Source organism: Hypanus sabinus, chromosome 12 (genome assembly GCF_030144855.1).
Source record: "Hypanus sabinus isolate sHypSab1 chromosome 12, sHypSab1.hap1, whole genome shotgun sequence".
NCBI lineage: Eukaryota > Metazoa > Chordata > Chondrichthyes > Myliobatiformes > Dasyatidae > Hypanus > Hypanus sabinus.
The window spans coordinates 69,768,597-69,785,220 of NC_082717.1; the positions used below are offsets into that span (position 1 = coordinate 69,768,597).

Consider the following 16,624-nt stretch of genomic DNA (forward strand, 5'->3'; position numbering starts at 1 on the left):
ATCTTGTCAGTAGAACAGATAACAATGGAGTCAGAGAAACTGGGCGAATGTAATTAAGTCCTTCTAGGAAGCAGGGGTCAAGGAGGTGCTTATTGTTACTTCTGCCCCAAAGTCTCCCATCAGCTCCCCTTGACATTATGGATCTACGTACCATGTAACTTTAATATTTATTTCTTATCCATCAATCCTCTGCTTTGAATATGCTTCAGTCATGCACAACATTCAGTGTTTACTAAATCCTGCCCCTAAAATGCTGAACAATGTATTGTGTCACTCACTTCTCCCACAAACAAATAATTTAGGCTTGGCTTGCAAGTTTTAACCACAAGAGCTGACGATGTGTGTCAATGGGGATTTTCAATAAAAGCTTTTTGTGGAGGCACGAGATTAAACCTTGTGAGCAGTGAAATGCTCTGACCATCCATGATTAATTTATGGACAATGCATTTCAAAACTGCTGGAAGAAAAAACAATGACATCTATACACATGTTGCCTGGAACTCTGCATTGCTTTGAAAAGTATTTATTCTGGTTGGAGTGCGCTGGCCCTTCAAATACTGTTGATGCACCCCTCTAGTGCAGGAGGCTGTAAAGCGCATCTACTCTGATACGAAGCATCCTACAAACAGGTGTGGAGCAGGTGGACATTTCCTCGCACCCCAGTATGTCTGGAGCACGTGATTTACATGATGTGGAGAAGACAAAAGAGGGAAAAACAGACACATTCAGTACGTGGAGTGGGACAGAGCTTGCAAAGCCAGGTTTGCAAAGCTTAGAAGAGTTCAATATCCGCTTTAGCAGATACGTCAATCGAACCCGAACCTTTGACCAAAGTAACACTTCATTTGGGAAGCAACTGGAGAGTCTGCGGCAGGTCAGAGAGCTCGCGGGCCTTGAGGATGTATTTACTGACCAGATTCAGCAGAACCAGCAGAGAATCTGGGACCTGCACAATGAGCTTAACCATCTAGAACAGGAGCTGAAGGATGCACAGCGGGCCTTGGATGACTATCGCACCAAGTAAGGATCTGTTCCTTTACTTTGCCCCTGCATTCTTTCATAACACCATACTGAAGGGAATGTTGTTCAGCATGTTTGTGGTCTGAATGGAACCACTTATCGTGCGTATTTGGAATGTGTGAGGTTGCTCCTCTTGTAAGTCAGCCTCATCTATGCATAGATGCCCAGTGCAGTGGAGGGTGAATTGGTTGGGAGATCTGTCAAAGTTCAAGCAGTGAGCCATCCATCCAAGCCGACTGCCTGCCCCTCTTCCAAAGTTAATATCTTGACAGGGTACCCCAGCGAGGGAAGAAGTAGTATTCACTAGTGTATGGAAGGCTTTCATAGGCACTGCAGGGGCTGGAATCTGTCTTAGACAAGAAAGATGTTTTATTTTAACTGTTGTGAATAAAGTTATTTAAAAATTGAAGACATGTGTTGGACAAACCCAGAATAAAATGGGAAAGTCTGATACTAAAGCACGAGGAAAGGGAAAGTAGAATTCTTTCTAACTCATCCAGGGTGTTTTATCGTCAAGTCCCAATTTTGAAGAGCAGGTACTATTATAACAGGGAAAACATGGCAGCCAAACTTTGAAATAAACAACAATGTGGTAACAGTCAAATGAATGTTGCACTTTTAACTGATGTTCATTGAAAGAATAATATTGTTCAATTCACCAAGGAAAATCTTTCTCAAGTACTGCCCTGGGAATCTTTTAGGTTCAGCTAAGAGGCCAGATTTAACATTTCACCCTCAGATGAGATTAATCCATGCTTCATCTATTTCGTGGTGAAAATTATATCACAGGGATCAAAATTCAGGAAAAGTCTGCAGTATGCAAAAGCAGGTTCATTATATTAGTCTAACTAATGATGGCAGCCTAAATCAACAAATGGCCTTTTCCTCCCCAATTTCAATGTTTCTTTATTTGATTTATGATCATTTTGATTTTCTTTCACCTTCTTCAATTATTTCTTTGTTTCTCCCTCATGATGCACATTATTTAAACATGATTAGATAATGAAGGACATTATCAGTCCATCTCTCATTGAGATCCCAGATTTCCATAGCCCTAACTCTGCCCTAAGATTTATAATCACTGACACGTTGTGAAATTTTTGTTTTGCTCAACACAGTGCAATACATAAAGTATACTATCAATTAGTATATAAACTATATATTTACAGTATTGTGCAAAAGACTTAGGCACATATATAGCTACGGTGCCCAAGACTTTTGCACAGTACTGTAGTAAATGTTATGTGTTGCACTGTACTGCTGCAGTAAAAAAAACAGAGATTTCATTACATAGGTGAGTGGCGATTAATCTGATTCTGATATGGGTCTTTATTGTGGACTGAAAGTAGGAAGGGAGAAGGGCAGGAGGGGTGGGAATGGGAAGCAAAAGAGAGACATTCTGTAAGAAAGAATCAACCAATTGCTTGGAGTCAAATGACCTTGTCTGTGTCTCAGGGCTGGGTGCATCTGCCACCTCCACCCTGGCACTCCTTCTCTGCCACCTGTCCCACAGCGCTCCCCCTTCACCATTCCCAACATCCTTTGCTCCCTCCAGATTCCGAAACTCATTCAATGTGCCACATTGACAAATACAGTACTGTGCTAAATCTTCAGGTAGCCTAGATATTTTTATTTATAGACTTTTCCAAAATACTGTGTGTATATGTAGTGCAAAAGGAGAGCAAAAATAGTGAGGTAGGGTTCATTGTCTGTTCAGATAGCAGAGGGGATGAAGTTGTTCCTAAAATATGGACTATGTGTCTTCAGTACCTCCTTCCTGATGGTAGAAAGGGGAAGAGGGCATGCACTGGGTTGTGGGGGTCCTTAATGCTGGCTGCATCACCTTTCGAAGGTGTCCTCAATGGTGGGGAGGCTAATGCAGATGGAGCAGGCTGAGTTTCTAACCCTCTCAGCCAATAGCACAGCATGGTGCAAATAATAACTGAGCCAATGAGTGTCAGAAGAACATCACCAAATGGTGAGGTGCCAAAACTGTTCCAGCAAGAAGAGATACAGGGTACTGACGTGTTTCATCTGTGTGTTTTCTGGGCAGGGTGCAGAGAATATAGCTCTCAGTGAGTTCTGTACTATTTTTAAAGCATCTTGTATTTGAAACCATCTTTTCACTTTCTCTTTTCTATTTTTATTCATCTTCCTCTGTCAGCTGACATCACGATCTTCTTTGTCATTTAGTGACCCTTATCATGGAGATGCCCTTTGTTCTCTCTACATTGAATACTCTCCGTTCCCCACAGCATAGAAATGCCTATTTTCTAAATTTCTGAGCACTGACAAAAGGCATCGACTTGAAACATTAACTTTGCTCTTTTTTCTCTCTCTCTCTCCACAGATGAATACAGCTAGGTAGTTCCAAAATTTCCTGTTCTTATTATGGCCATGAGCCTTACACTGACACCAGAGGGCAGACATTCATGTGCACAAAAGAGAAATAAAACAAAAGTTATCTAGGTTTACAGAACACTTTTATTCCACTGGGATTTGACAGAAAGAGGCAACATTCAGGAGTTTGAAGTATATTTCTGCTGTCATTAATGGCAGGTATCAGACATAGTGGGGTTGTTAGAATCACTATTGAAATAAATCTAAGTTATCAGTCGCAATTTATGGTTTAAAGACTAACTTTATCTCCCTGTAGGCCATTTTGTCGCTCTCAATTCTGCCGATTAAGGTAATAAAGCTGTTAACTGGCATTTAATCAATGAAATTAAAAGAGACAATGGATTCATGGTTAGTAGCTTTAACAGAAATTTGTGCTGCATTCTGATTGTGTGAGGGAAATGTGAGTTTTCAGATCTTCTTGAATGGCACTTGCACTCTCTGGAATCTGGAGGGCTGTGGATAAGTTGATCCTTCGTGGTATGAGGGTAGAGGAGATCATTCTTGATGGTTTGAGAATGGAACGCAGCTTATAAATTACAATCACATCTTTCAAAACAAATAAGGAAATCTTCTAAACACAAAATGTGGCAAAAGTTAGTAATATGTCTGTAAATGCAACAAGTGGTTCAATCGTTTCTTTGAAATATGAAATAAGACACATTTTTACTAACCATTGCAAGTGAGCTTTGGATGGAGATATAAAGATAGGTGAAAGATCTACCACAGTCTTATTGAATGTTGGTAAGGACTTCAGGGGCTACGTGCTCTACTCCTGTCTTGCAGTGCAATACTGAGTCTGTTCAATCTTTTCTGCTGTTTGCACTTCTATTATTCAGCCTAATTGGCCATTTTCAATCTGTTTGTTGTATAATCTTTTCTGTTCTTGCATGAAACCAAACTCAAAAATGGTCTTAAAAATATTCCCTTGATGCCAGGGGTAATTTAAGAGAATTATGAACTACTTAATACAGTAACAGATTTTGTACATAGAGGTGAAACAGAGCTTTCTTAAATTACTTTGGTTTTCCTCATTATGTTTTGTACATAAAGACTGCCTTATTAATAACAGTGGTAACACAAATGCATTGTACATTTTCTGTATGTCAAATGTTTGTTTGTCCTTTCAGATACAGGACTGAATGTGAACATCATGAAAAACTGCAGGATGGTGTTGCAAACCTAATTAAGGTGAAATCCTTCACTTTTACTATTCACTGAAATTTAGTACAACTATCTTTGTAGAAGCTTTAGGATGTAGCTGGTGACTGATTGCTCCGGAAGAAGTTGACACATTAGTTGACCAGGAATTGATTCTGGCACCAACAGCATCATATAAGAGAACAGCCCAAAACCTTTGTGCTATGTTCTATCTTAAGTGAATTAGTCAAGAGTTTTGCCCACCAAAAAATGGACTACAAATAATTCTTGATGGCAAGTGATACAAAATATTCTCAATCAAATAACTGCAAGTGCCTGCTAACATTCAAAGGTTAGAATGTACATTCAAGGAAGAGAGGAGGCCTTAATGGATGTTTCCATTAGTAGGAGAGACTGGGATCCAAAGGTACTGCCTCAGAATAAAAAGAAGTCCCTTTAGTGCAGAGGCGAAGAGGAATTTCTTCCGCCCAAGTGTAGTGAATCTGAGGAACTCATTACAACCAGAGGCTGTGGAGGCCAAGTCTTTGGGTGTATTTAAGGTTAAGATTGATGAGGGGATTAAGGCTTATGGGGAGAGGTAGGCGAGTTGAGTGGAGAAAATAATCAGCCATGATTAAATGTCTGAGCCTACTCAATGCTAAATGGCCTCCTTTTGCCTCTACATCATATGGTCATATGACCTTTAAGACAGTTTAGCCATTTAGTGAGATAATCGCTGATCAGTATCTCAACATGTGTTTGTTTTCCTTTAATGCCCCTTTTTTGCCAGACAAGATTACTGATTTGCAAGAAATCTTCAATGAAGTGAGTTAACCAGTCTTTGCAACTGAATGCCAACGATGTGCAATTGAAGTTAATACAGAGTTGATTGATTCCTTTATGATGAACATCTTCTGTGGTTTAATACTGGGCCATTAGCAAAGGAAAATATCAATGCTCTTTGAGTCACGTCTGCCTCTCAGTCAGACCACTATGGGCTCAAGACTCACTCCACACACTTGAGTACAAAAGCAAGGCTGATGTGCAGTAGTGGAGTAATGCTGTGCTCAGAGAGTGGAAGTGATGTCTTTTGGATGACATGTAAAGCAAAGCCTCCATCTCTAATTAAGCAGAAAGTGTTGTAATTGCTTAGTACAGATACAGAAAAAATGTTAACAGAATTGCTGTACAGTCATCAACCTGTTTCTTTATCCACAGACGCTGCCTAATTTGCTGAACATTTCCTGCCTTCGGTTTTCAATATCCATGATATTTTGGCTCTGCACCTGCAGTGTGCATCCTCTTCTGTTTATCAATTCAATCAGTGACAACCGACTGTTTGATTAACTAATAATGCAAGAGATTCTGCCTGGGCTGGACATCACGAACAAAATACTGGAGGAACTCAGCAAGTCAGGCTACCCCCAGTGGAGAGAAATAAATAAAACCCTGATGAAGGGTCCAGGCTCAAAACGTCAACTGTTTATGTTCCTGCCTGATCTTCAGAGTTCCTCCAGCATTTGTCTGATTAGCTACCTTACCCTTCCTGTTGCCCTTCCAGTAACTTCACTCTCTTACAATTATTTGAAATATTACAGCATTTAAGTGGATGCTATACTGTGGATACGGTAGGGAGATTGCAGAGGAGATTTACAAGGATGTTTCCTGGATTGGAGAGCATGCCTGATGAGAATAGGTTGAATGAACTCGGCCTTTTCTCCTTGGAGCGACAGAGGAAGAGGGGTGATCTGATAGAGGTGTATAAGATGATGAGAGTCGATAGTCAGAGGCTTTTTCCCAGGGCTGAAATGGCTAACATGAGGGGGACTTGTTTTATGGTGCTTGGAAGTAGGTACAGGGGAATGTCAGAGGTAAGATTTTCACACAGTGAGTGGTGGGTGTGTGGAATGCATTGCTGGTGAAGGTGGTAGAGGCAGATACATAGGAAAATTCTAGGCAGTTTTTAGAGTAGGTTAAATGGTCAGCACAACATTGTGGACCGAAGGGCCTGTAATGTGCTGTAGATTTCTACGTTCTATGTTCTATGTTAAATCTTTCAGCAAAAGAGAAAGACATTCTGTTTAATGCTAGTTCATATTATAAGCTCCAATGAAAAGTGAAGCTGAAGCAAGCAGTATTATTTGCCTGAAGCCAAGACTAAAATAGGATATTATGATTTGGAGCAGACTGACATGTAAGCAAATCAGGATCCATATTAAAGTAATCCCTAAAGTGGCTAGTTACTGCACTACTAATGCAGCACCTGTGATTTGAGAGAACACAGAAAAAAAAAGAGAATGGGAGCAATTGATTCAGTCCCTTGACCATTGATGAGATCATGACAACTCTGACCTAATCTAATAGCCCTGTGTGTGCTGCATATCCCTTAACGATTTTCTAACAGAAGTCTATTAGTCTCTGATTTAAAATCAGCAATTGACGCAGCAACAATTTTCGGTCACAGAAGAGAGTTCTAAACATTAGGCAGTCTTTGAATACAGAAGTGTTTTACTTCTGAAAAGCCAGGTTTTTATAATTAGACAATCTTTTTCCACCTGTACATCATCTCCTCATAATTGGGTTGTCCTTTAGAGGTCTGGAAAAGACTAATAACAGAGTCAGAAAATATGTGGATCATGATGCGTTGTATGGTTAAAAAGAAATGAGAAACTAATACAGACTCACACACAAAATGCTGGAGGAACTCAACAGGCCAGGCCTTTGAATTTCCACCATTTTGTGTGTGTTGCTTGGATTTCCACATCTGCAGATTTTCTCTTGACTGAAGCATTACATAGTCAAATGAAGACACAGAAAATTGGAGCAGGAGCAAGTTATACTGCAATTCAGAACTGCTCAACTGATTTTCATTGCTTATTCACCTCAGTAAACAGTTACTTCTTTCTCCTCATAGCCTTTGATCAGCATTAAGAGACATACACTATGTGTACGTTTGTGGTCTTCTACTGCAATAGCATGTTCACCTCAAGGTTCAACATGCGTTCAGAGATGCTTTCCTGCACACCACTGTTGCAATGTGTAGTTATTTAAACTACAGTTGCCTACCTGTCGCCTTGAGCCAGTCTGGCCATTCTCCTCTGACCACTTTCATTAACAAGGCATTTTCACCCACAGAACTGTCACTCATTGGATGCTTTTTCTTGTTTCTCACACCATTCTCTGTAAACATTAGAGACTGTTGTGCACATAAATCCCAGGAGATCAGCAATTTCTGAGATACTCAAACCACCCCATCTGGCACCAGCAATCATTCTATGGTCAAAGTCACTTAGATCACATTTCTTCTCCATTTTGTTGACAGGCTTGAACAACAACTGAACCTCTTAGCCATGTCTGCATGCTTTTATGCATTGTATTGTTGCCACGTGATTGACTGATGAGATATTTGCATTAATGAGCAGCTGTACAGGGGTACCTAATAAAGTGGCCACTGAGTGTATTTAGATAGTCCCGTGATTATTTTCTCCCCTTAATTGATTTGTCTATTAGAAGTCTGGAAAATACTATTAACATCTACTTTGATCACAATGGCTATGAAGAAATCTGAACATAGCACAGACTGAGGTGTTACAGAGTAAAGATCAAAAGCATACTAAACAGGAGCATGAGTAAGCGATTCTGCCCTTTGGAATTGCACCACTGACTACAATTGAGCATTCACTTCAGTATCCAGTTCCCTCTTCCTCTCCACATTCCTTGATCAACATTAAGAAACATATTTCTCTCCTTCTTGAGTGTAAGTAATGACTTAACCTTGACTGGTTTCTGCCAGAGAGAGAATTTCCTAGGTTTGCCACCCACTCGGTGAAGAACTTCTAGTTCAATGCAACATAAACTGAGATAATATCTTCTAGTTCCGACTTCCCAGCCATCAAAAACACCCCTCCCCCTGCACCTAGATAGTTTAATCGTGTTATACAGGTTGAAAAGCTCTAGTTGGTCAGTGATGATCACTACAAACCTTCAAACCTGTACAAGTGTCATGAAAATATGACCTCTCCACAGGATACAAATGAAGCTTTACTGAAGAATCTGGAACTCCAGGTCCGTACTCAGTTCCTGAAGGAAGACATTGACTCTACTAAAGAAAGAAACATGAAGGTATGTTCAAGCATCACTCTTCTAGCAATTAACATTTTCTCTCAGTATTGGTAAACAAAATACTCAATAATCAATATGGCTTATTGTATTAACTCTGATTAAAGGCAGATGAGATTTAACATGGAGAAGCATTAGATGAAATATCTTGGAGAGCAAAATGAAAAGAAAAATATAATCTAATTTTCAACCTAAAAATAAAAGTTAAGAATAAGGGACCTAGGAATAATGTTCTTGAATATGTTAACAAAGGAATTACAAAATCATATGGGAACTTGTCATTTATGATTCAAGGTCTAGTATAAAAAGCTGTTCTTAGTCAAAATGTTAGCTGTGTTATGCAGTAACAAGGGCAAATTAATTCTGAAAACAGAATATAACATGCACATGGTACTATTTAGAATTTAATGCATTTAGCTGGACTTCAGCTGGAGAATTGTGTCCAATTCTGGCAGAGTATTCTTTGAAAGAAGGCAAAGCTTTGCAAGAAGATTAGACACAAAATGCTGGAGGAGCTCAGCAGGCCTAGCAGCAGTTATGTCTTCCTGCAGAAAAGTCTCAGCCCAAAACATCAACTGTACTTTTTTCCATAGATGCTGCCTGGCCTGCAGAGTTCCTCCAGCATTTTGTGTGTGTTGCTCGGATTTCCAACACCTGCAGACTTCCTCTTGTTTGCAGGAAGATTCAAGTTGTCCTTATAGAACATTACAGCACAGCACAGGTCAGCCCATGATAAGGGAATAAAAGACAATTAATGTGATAACATGGAGAAATGGGTGTACTTTCCTTAAAGTAGAGAGGGCTGTGGGAAGATCTTTAATAACAGAAAGAATTTAAGGAAATGAGAAGAAACTGATATCAATAGCAAAAAAGTCAATAATAAAAGAGCACAGAATTAAGGTGGGAGACCAAACAAGTGAAAACTTAAGGAAAACCATTTTTAAACAGCTAAGAATGAGTATACTCTGCCTGATATGATGGTGGATACAAGTCAGAAGTGTAGTTGACATATATTTAAAGTAGGATAAGATATATCAAGATATAGGCTAAGAATGGGGAAATGATTTGGCTGGATTGATCTTCAGTGGAATTGACACAGATCTGATGCACTAAAAGACTTCCTTCTGTTATTCTTTCTTCTACAATTCCGTGGTTACCAAAATCAAACTCTCTATAAGAATATTGAATAACCTCGTTTTTCTGTGTTTTCCTTTGAACACAAATGATTCTGAATTTAGGGTTTGTTTTTGGAAAATGTGTGAGAAAAAAGAGACAGCACTTGCTATGAGTATTTTTGAAATTTACTTTTCACCAGAAAGCAGTATTTCTATATGTGGCAGCAGGTCTCTGAAGCACTGCTGCTGATGCAATATTTTAAAACAATATAGGATCCAGAATCATGAAAAATGACAGAATGAGGCCATCCAGCTTATTGTGTCTGTACCTCCTCTTGCTGTCCAATTAACACCTACTGCCTCTGCTTTTTGTTCATTCTCCCAAACGCTCTCCCTCCCAAAAATATCTATCCAACTACTTTTTAATCTATTTATGGAATTGACTTCAATCACCTTTTCAGCAAGGACATGACAACCTTACAACCAATTAAAAATTCTTCTCCACTTCCTTCCATATCATTTACCAAGAGGATTAAATATATGACCTCCAGTAATTGGTCCACTCACCTGATTGTTTTACCTGTTTCTGACTTGTATGACTATATCTGCCCCATCGAAACCATTCACCATCTTGAAATTCAGATTACATCAGATCTTCATGTTCTCAGTTCCAAGGAGAAGTTGTTATTTTCCTGTTATCTCCTTGTGGCTGTTTAATTTATGTGTCATATTTTTCATTCTCAACTTCAATAAAATTGCCACAGATTGCAAAAAAATGTTATTGGGGAAGCATATCTTCCTATGATGTTTAAAGAGGCCATTCAGCCCATACAGTTTATACTGGTTCACAGATCAATCCTTATTTTACTGTAGCCAATTTTCTCCATATTGCCATTAACATCCATTACTTTTCTCACCCACCACCTACTCTAAAGGTAATTAACAGGCACCGGCTAACCCCCCAAGCAGATAAATGTGAGATATTGAAGGAAAGAGCAGCGTTGGGGGAAACCCAAACAGCCACGAAGAAAAGGCACAGATTCTGAGTAATACAGCATAGGAGGTCATGACTACACCTGGATGTCTGGATCTGTGAGGCTGCAGCTCTATTCATTGTGCTACTTTTATACGGAAGAGAAATGCTCAGCAAAACTGCTGACAAATTTCAACAGAATCTGTGTCTAAATGATGGAATAAATGCTGCTTTCAACTGCAGCAGAGATGTCAACCTTAATGTTCTAGGGCAGATCTGGGATCTATGCCATGTGTTTTACCAATATTACTGTCATCAGAAAGCCAGCATTGGTTCAACAAAAGTAATAAACCATTTCAGTAGTAGCTCAATTCATATGAAACATTCCAAGTCACTTTACAGGAGTAAATTTGACATTGGGCCATGCAAGGAGATACCAGGATAAATGACTAAATGTTTTGTTACACAGAGAGATTAAGATACATAGATAGATATTCCAGATGTTAGGTTTTGACAGCCAGCAGCGCAATTGACCACCAGGGAGGCAGAAAAAAGCTAGAAATGAAAGAAGATAGAGATCATAGCAATTTACGCTAGTGGAGGAGGTTACAGAGAACTGATGAGGTGAGATCCTTCGTTCATTTAAAGCCAATAGTGAGAATTTCAAAATCAAAGCGATGTTTATTCATGCACCAAAGTACATTGTGAGTCCAGGGGTTGATGAGGGGCCCAGACACATTGCAAAGTAAGGCATTGGTAGCAGAACAGTACATGACTTCAGGAATTGAGGTCAGCAAATTCTAAAACTCATGATCCTAAATCAAAGTGCTTAGCTCATTGAATTTTTAATAAACTCTATCTTAGATGCTGAGAACACCAGTCTGTAGTCCAATGACAGCAGGGCAGCAAAGATTCTCCATTAACAAACAACTCCTCATTATGAGCTAAGAAAATAGTAAAACTGGTGCCAATTTTCAGGATGTCTTCAAGATAATTTCAATATGGACTTTGAAGGGGACCTTGGGTTTAAGAGAGAAACACAGCACGGGGAGGGAGATTGGTAATAAAGCCAAATTTAGTAAGGAAATCAAGCGAAATGCATTCAGCGTGTAACTACAGTGTTAAGTTCACTACCACTGGAGCTGGTTAATGTGAATAGCTTCAACGGAAAGTAGCAGGTTAGACGAGTAAAAGGGAACAGAAACATAATGAAATATAGAAACACAATGGATAGAATGAGAACAGGCAAGTTCCTGGTGTAATCATCAGCCCTAACTAATTCAGCCACATCTCCTGTCTTTGTCCTGATTATTTCCATACAGAAGACAGAATGGAATTGAAATAGTCAATCTGAAAGTAATATATGGTAACATATAATACTTCGATAACAAATGTTACTCTGACTTTGATGAATAGACAGGATAATTGACATGCAGAAAATTAGAAAGATATTTAAGTTTGTTCTAATTTCTATAGCCTTTGTATAATTAAATATTTTTTTTTGTTTTGGGAAACAACAGGACACTGAAGTTCCACAAGGATTCTCCTGCTCTCCTTTTAAACTATCTAATCTGAGAACGGTCCTTATATCTTGGGAATGAAATTACAGGGCTACGTCTACTTCAGGCTAAGTCTGCTTAATTTTCTGATGCTTTCCTCTGCTGTCCTTCTCTGCAGAATCTAGCTGAGATTCAGAGCTACATGAATGTCCTGAAGCAAGTCCACCAGCCCACAAGTTATGATTCACCAGCCACATTAAGCTTTGAGGTATGAAGGATTCCAAGGCAATGGAAATGAATGTCCTTTTTAACAGTATCTCTGTCCAGAATAAATACTAACTGAGCAGCACAGTTGTCAACCTTATCGTCTTAGGCCAGATCTGGGATCTCTGCCATGTGTGCAGCTGCAGTGGAAGGACTATAAAATCTAATTATTTCTCTCGCTCCACAAATGTTGCTTGTCTTGCTGAGGATATCTGTTAATGCCTTTGTTTACAGAAGTTGATCCTGTGAGTTATAGGGCCAGGATAAAATTAAGTTAATGTGTAAAATAAGACCAGCAAACCTGAGTTAGTCAAAATATAATCTATCTGGGAATTAGAGTGAAGGAACTCTGCAATCATACAGTTTCATTAGGCTTAATGCCAATAATCTATTTAATGATTTGTAGTTTCTTAAAGGTCCGGCTGGTGGTGTAGTGGCATCAGCACTGGACTTCAAAGCAGGTGGTCCTGAGTTCAAACACAGCCAGCTCCCATCCTGGGCAGCAGCAGTGTCTGCACAGAGCAACAAAATTCCTTAGAATTTGAATGGACTTGGCAGTGGGTCAGATTTTGAAGAAAAACAGTTTGCTTAAACGCAGAAGGCATCTCAAAATGCCTCATGGGACCATTTTCAGCATCCATTGGCATTGTGATGAAGTGTCAATCAACAATTTTTCTTTCACCTTTGGAGATTTTACCTGCATTAAAGGTTCATCATAACCACAAATTCTTGTTACTGCACAACAAAGGTGTATTTTCAAACCATGCACTAGATGGTGCTATGAAGCTTTGGACATGTGCATTATTCACAAAGACTGTTCACTTTTATTCCTGTATAAATTCCTTTTTTCATTCTTCCCTGGGTACTTCACCCAGTGTGGATGTGTATCATCCGGTATATGAGTAGGTAACTTGACACTATATCCATTAATTCTGATATTTGTGTTTAAAATTTTTATAGGTCTTGAAAGATTAACTCAACCATATTGGCATTTCTTAAAAATACAATGTCAAACTGCATCAACCTCTACTCTGTTAACTTGCAGACTATATGCAGTGATTGTATATATTCAGCATAACTGGTTAATATCTTTTGGCAGTCTGTCAGAATGTAGTAGCTTCAACACATATTAGTTTGGTCAGGCCATTGATTCCAATTTATTTTATTACAAGAAGGAAAAATACCTCTTTAATATTGTTTTTCTCTCATTCATAAAGATTAAGTGCAATTTCTACCATTAATGGCATCTGGATTTCATTTTATAACCATGGAAAGGTCAGTTCTAATACAGTTTTAACCCATGTTATTTAAACTCTGTCCCCTATGTCGAATGACAGCAACATGCCTTGTGAAAAGCATAAAAGAGATTAATTGGAAATGAGTGTATATGAAATTGTCCATATGAATCCTGCTGATATAACATATTTTATTCAGCACCTTCTTATTGTTAAAGAAATAATAAGATGATTATCTTCTCTGGCATTCTATCTATGTATAGCATCATTGGATGATTTAGCACATGAGACAATTTGGCCCATTATTTTAGCACCAGTTTGTTGAAGAGCAATACAATACACTGCTTTTTTAAATTCATTTATTCAGAGTGCAGGTATTGCTGGCAAGGCCAGTATTTCTTGTCCATCCTTTACAATCCCAAATTCCTTTCCCCTTCATATTCTTAGCCAATTCCATTTATTAAAATGATTATTGAATCTGCCTCCAGCAGGATTTCCAAGACCCCATTCCAGATCATAACACTATGTCATATTTTTAAAGAAAGGTCTTCTATCATATTGATGGCTCCACTTTTAATGTGTCCCCGCCTATGTAGATATATATGGAGACATTGCCATTGCTCTGAAAAGAATGCATATTGCTACATCCCATAGACTGAGGTTTTTGGAGCTCCTGGGAGCAGGTGGTACAGCACTTATTAGTAATTGGCCTTAGCCAGTCTTAGAAAGTTTTTCAAGGAGGTTACCAGGAAAGGTGATGAAGTAAAGGCAGTAGACGTTGTCTACATGGACTTTAGGAAGGCGTTTGACAAAATTCCACAAGAGAGGCTGGTCAGACGTGTCCAGTTATTTGGCATTTGAGATGAGCTACAAAAACTAGAGTCATCCTGATGAGGGGTCTCGGCAAAATGTCGACTGTTTTGCTCTTTCCCAATGATGCTGCCTGCCTTGCTGAGTTCCTCCAGCATCTTGTGTGCATGAAGTTAGAATGGACATCGACTTTGTGGCAGAAGACAGAGAGTAGTAATACATGGTTGCCTCTCTGTCTGAGGGCCTGTGATTACCGTTCTGTCACAGGTGTCTGTGCTGAGCCTTTTGGTGTTTGTTACCTCTATCAACATTCTGGATGATAATGTGGTAAATTGGATCAGCAAATTTGCAGATGGCACCAAGATTGGGATGTAGTGGACCTCTAGGAAGCCTATCAATATTCGCAGTGTGATCTGGGCCAGCTGGGAAAATACCTAACGGAATTGAATGCAGACAAGTGTGAGGTTTTGTACTTTGGGAGGACAAACCAGGGCTTATACAGTAAACAGAAGGGCATCGAGGGATGCAGTGGAATAGAGGGATCTGGGTGCACAGATCCATAATTGCTTGATAGTCATGGGTAGGTAGGGTCATTAAGAGAACTTCTGGCATATTGGCCTTAATAAATCAATGTAAATCCTATACTCAGAGTATAGGAGTTGGGATGTTATGTTGAGGTTGTATAAGATGTCAGTGAGGCCTAATTTGGAGTACTGTGTGTAGTTCTGCTCACCAACCTACAGGAAAGATGTCAGTAAGATTGAAAGAGTATGGATAAAATTTACAAGGATGTTGTCGGGACTAGACGAGCTGAATTTAGGGAAAGGCTGAGCACACTAGGACTTCATTCCCTTGAGCATTGGAGAATGAGGGGAGCTTTGATGGTGACAAATGGAATTATGAGGAGATTAGACAGAGTTAATGCAAGCAGGCTTTTTATAGCAACACACACAAAATGCTGGTGGAACGCAGCAGGCCAGGCAGCATCTATAGGAAGAAGTACAGTCAACGTTTTGGGACGAGACCCTTCGTCAGGCTTTTTCCACTGAGGTTGTGAGAGACTTGAACTAGTGGTCATAGAATAAGGGTAAAAGATGAAATTTTTAAGGGGAACCTGAGTGTGATCTTCTTCACTCAGAGAGTTGTGTGAGTGTGCAAAGAGCAGCCAGGCAAAGTAGTGGATGCTGGTTCAATTTCAACTTTGAAGGGAAGTTTGAGTAAGTAATTGGTCAGGACAGGTATGAAGGGCTATGGCTCAGGAGTGAGTCGACAGAACTAGGCTTAGTAACAGTTTGGCATGGACTGGATGGGTCAAAGGACATGTTTATTTGCTGTCGTGCTTTATGACTCCCTTGCAATGGGTTGAGCAGGGTGTCTCACCTTCCGCATGACTGACAATATTCATAGAGGTAAAGGGAGCAACAAGCAGTCTCAAACCTTTCCATCCTGAGGCCTTGAGGAACCTGGGAATTTTGTCTATTAAAGAAGATTAGCAACTTGTGTTTTGTGTACCCTTTGCACTCCCAGAAAATACTATACCAGAAAATATATTTCATTCATATTTATACCTGATAACAAATTAACAGAGTATATTTATGAAAAGAAATAGCTTAGGATCATTATTATGAATTTATCAGATTTAGGTCAATGTTTGATAATGTGCCTTTATGGTTCGCTGTAATATTTTGTTATGTCAACATCTTGTTCTTTTTACCCTTAAGAAAGGTGAGCAAGAGCTGGTTTTGTGAGGTGACAACAACGCAGTCCAGATTTTTCTCAAAGGGCATATTATGCAGTGTTGTGAATCATGTTATTAATTTCCAGGTAGAAATATGGATCTGTTTCATGCTTTTCATAGCCATGGGGGTTTTCCAAAGCGCTTACATTCAATTAAATGTATTTTGAAAGATCCTCAGTGATGAGCTGTAGAAAGTGCAATAGATGACTCATGCAAGAAAGCTTTTTGAGGCAATTGGATAATGACAAAATAATCACTTTCATAAAGGGATTAATATTGACTGAGGACCAAAGGAATTCTCCTAGATTTCTATG

At 39.2% G+C, this 16,624-nt stretch overlaps 1 protein-coding gene across 1 annotated transcript in view; it reads left to right on the forward strand.

Annotated features, from left to right (window-relative positions):
* The first annotated feature begins 664 nt into the window (after positions 1 to 664).
* Positions 665 to 16,624, forward strand: part of LOC132402388 (filensin) — a 29,651-nt gene continuing 13,691 nt past the window's right edge. The window contains exons 1-4 of the mRNA XM_059985247.1: positions 665 to 1,020; positions 4,548 to 4,608; positions 8,584 to 8,679; positions 12,442 to 12,531. Coding sequence (XP_059841230.1) covers positions 665 to 1,020; positions 4,548 to 4,608; positions 8,584 to 8,679; positions 12,442 to 12,531 — 603 coding nt within the window. The remainder of the gene's footprint in view (positions 1,021 to 4,547; positions 4,609 to 8,583; positions 8,680 to 12,441; positions 12,532 to 16,624) is intronic.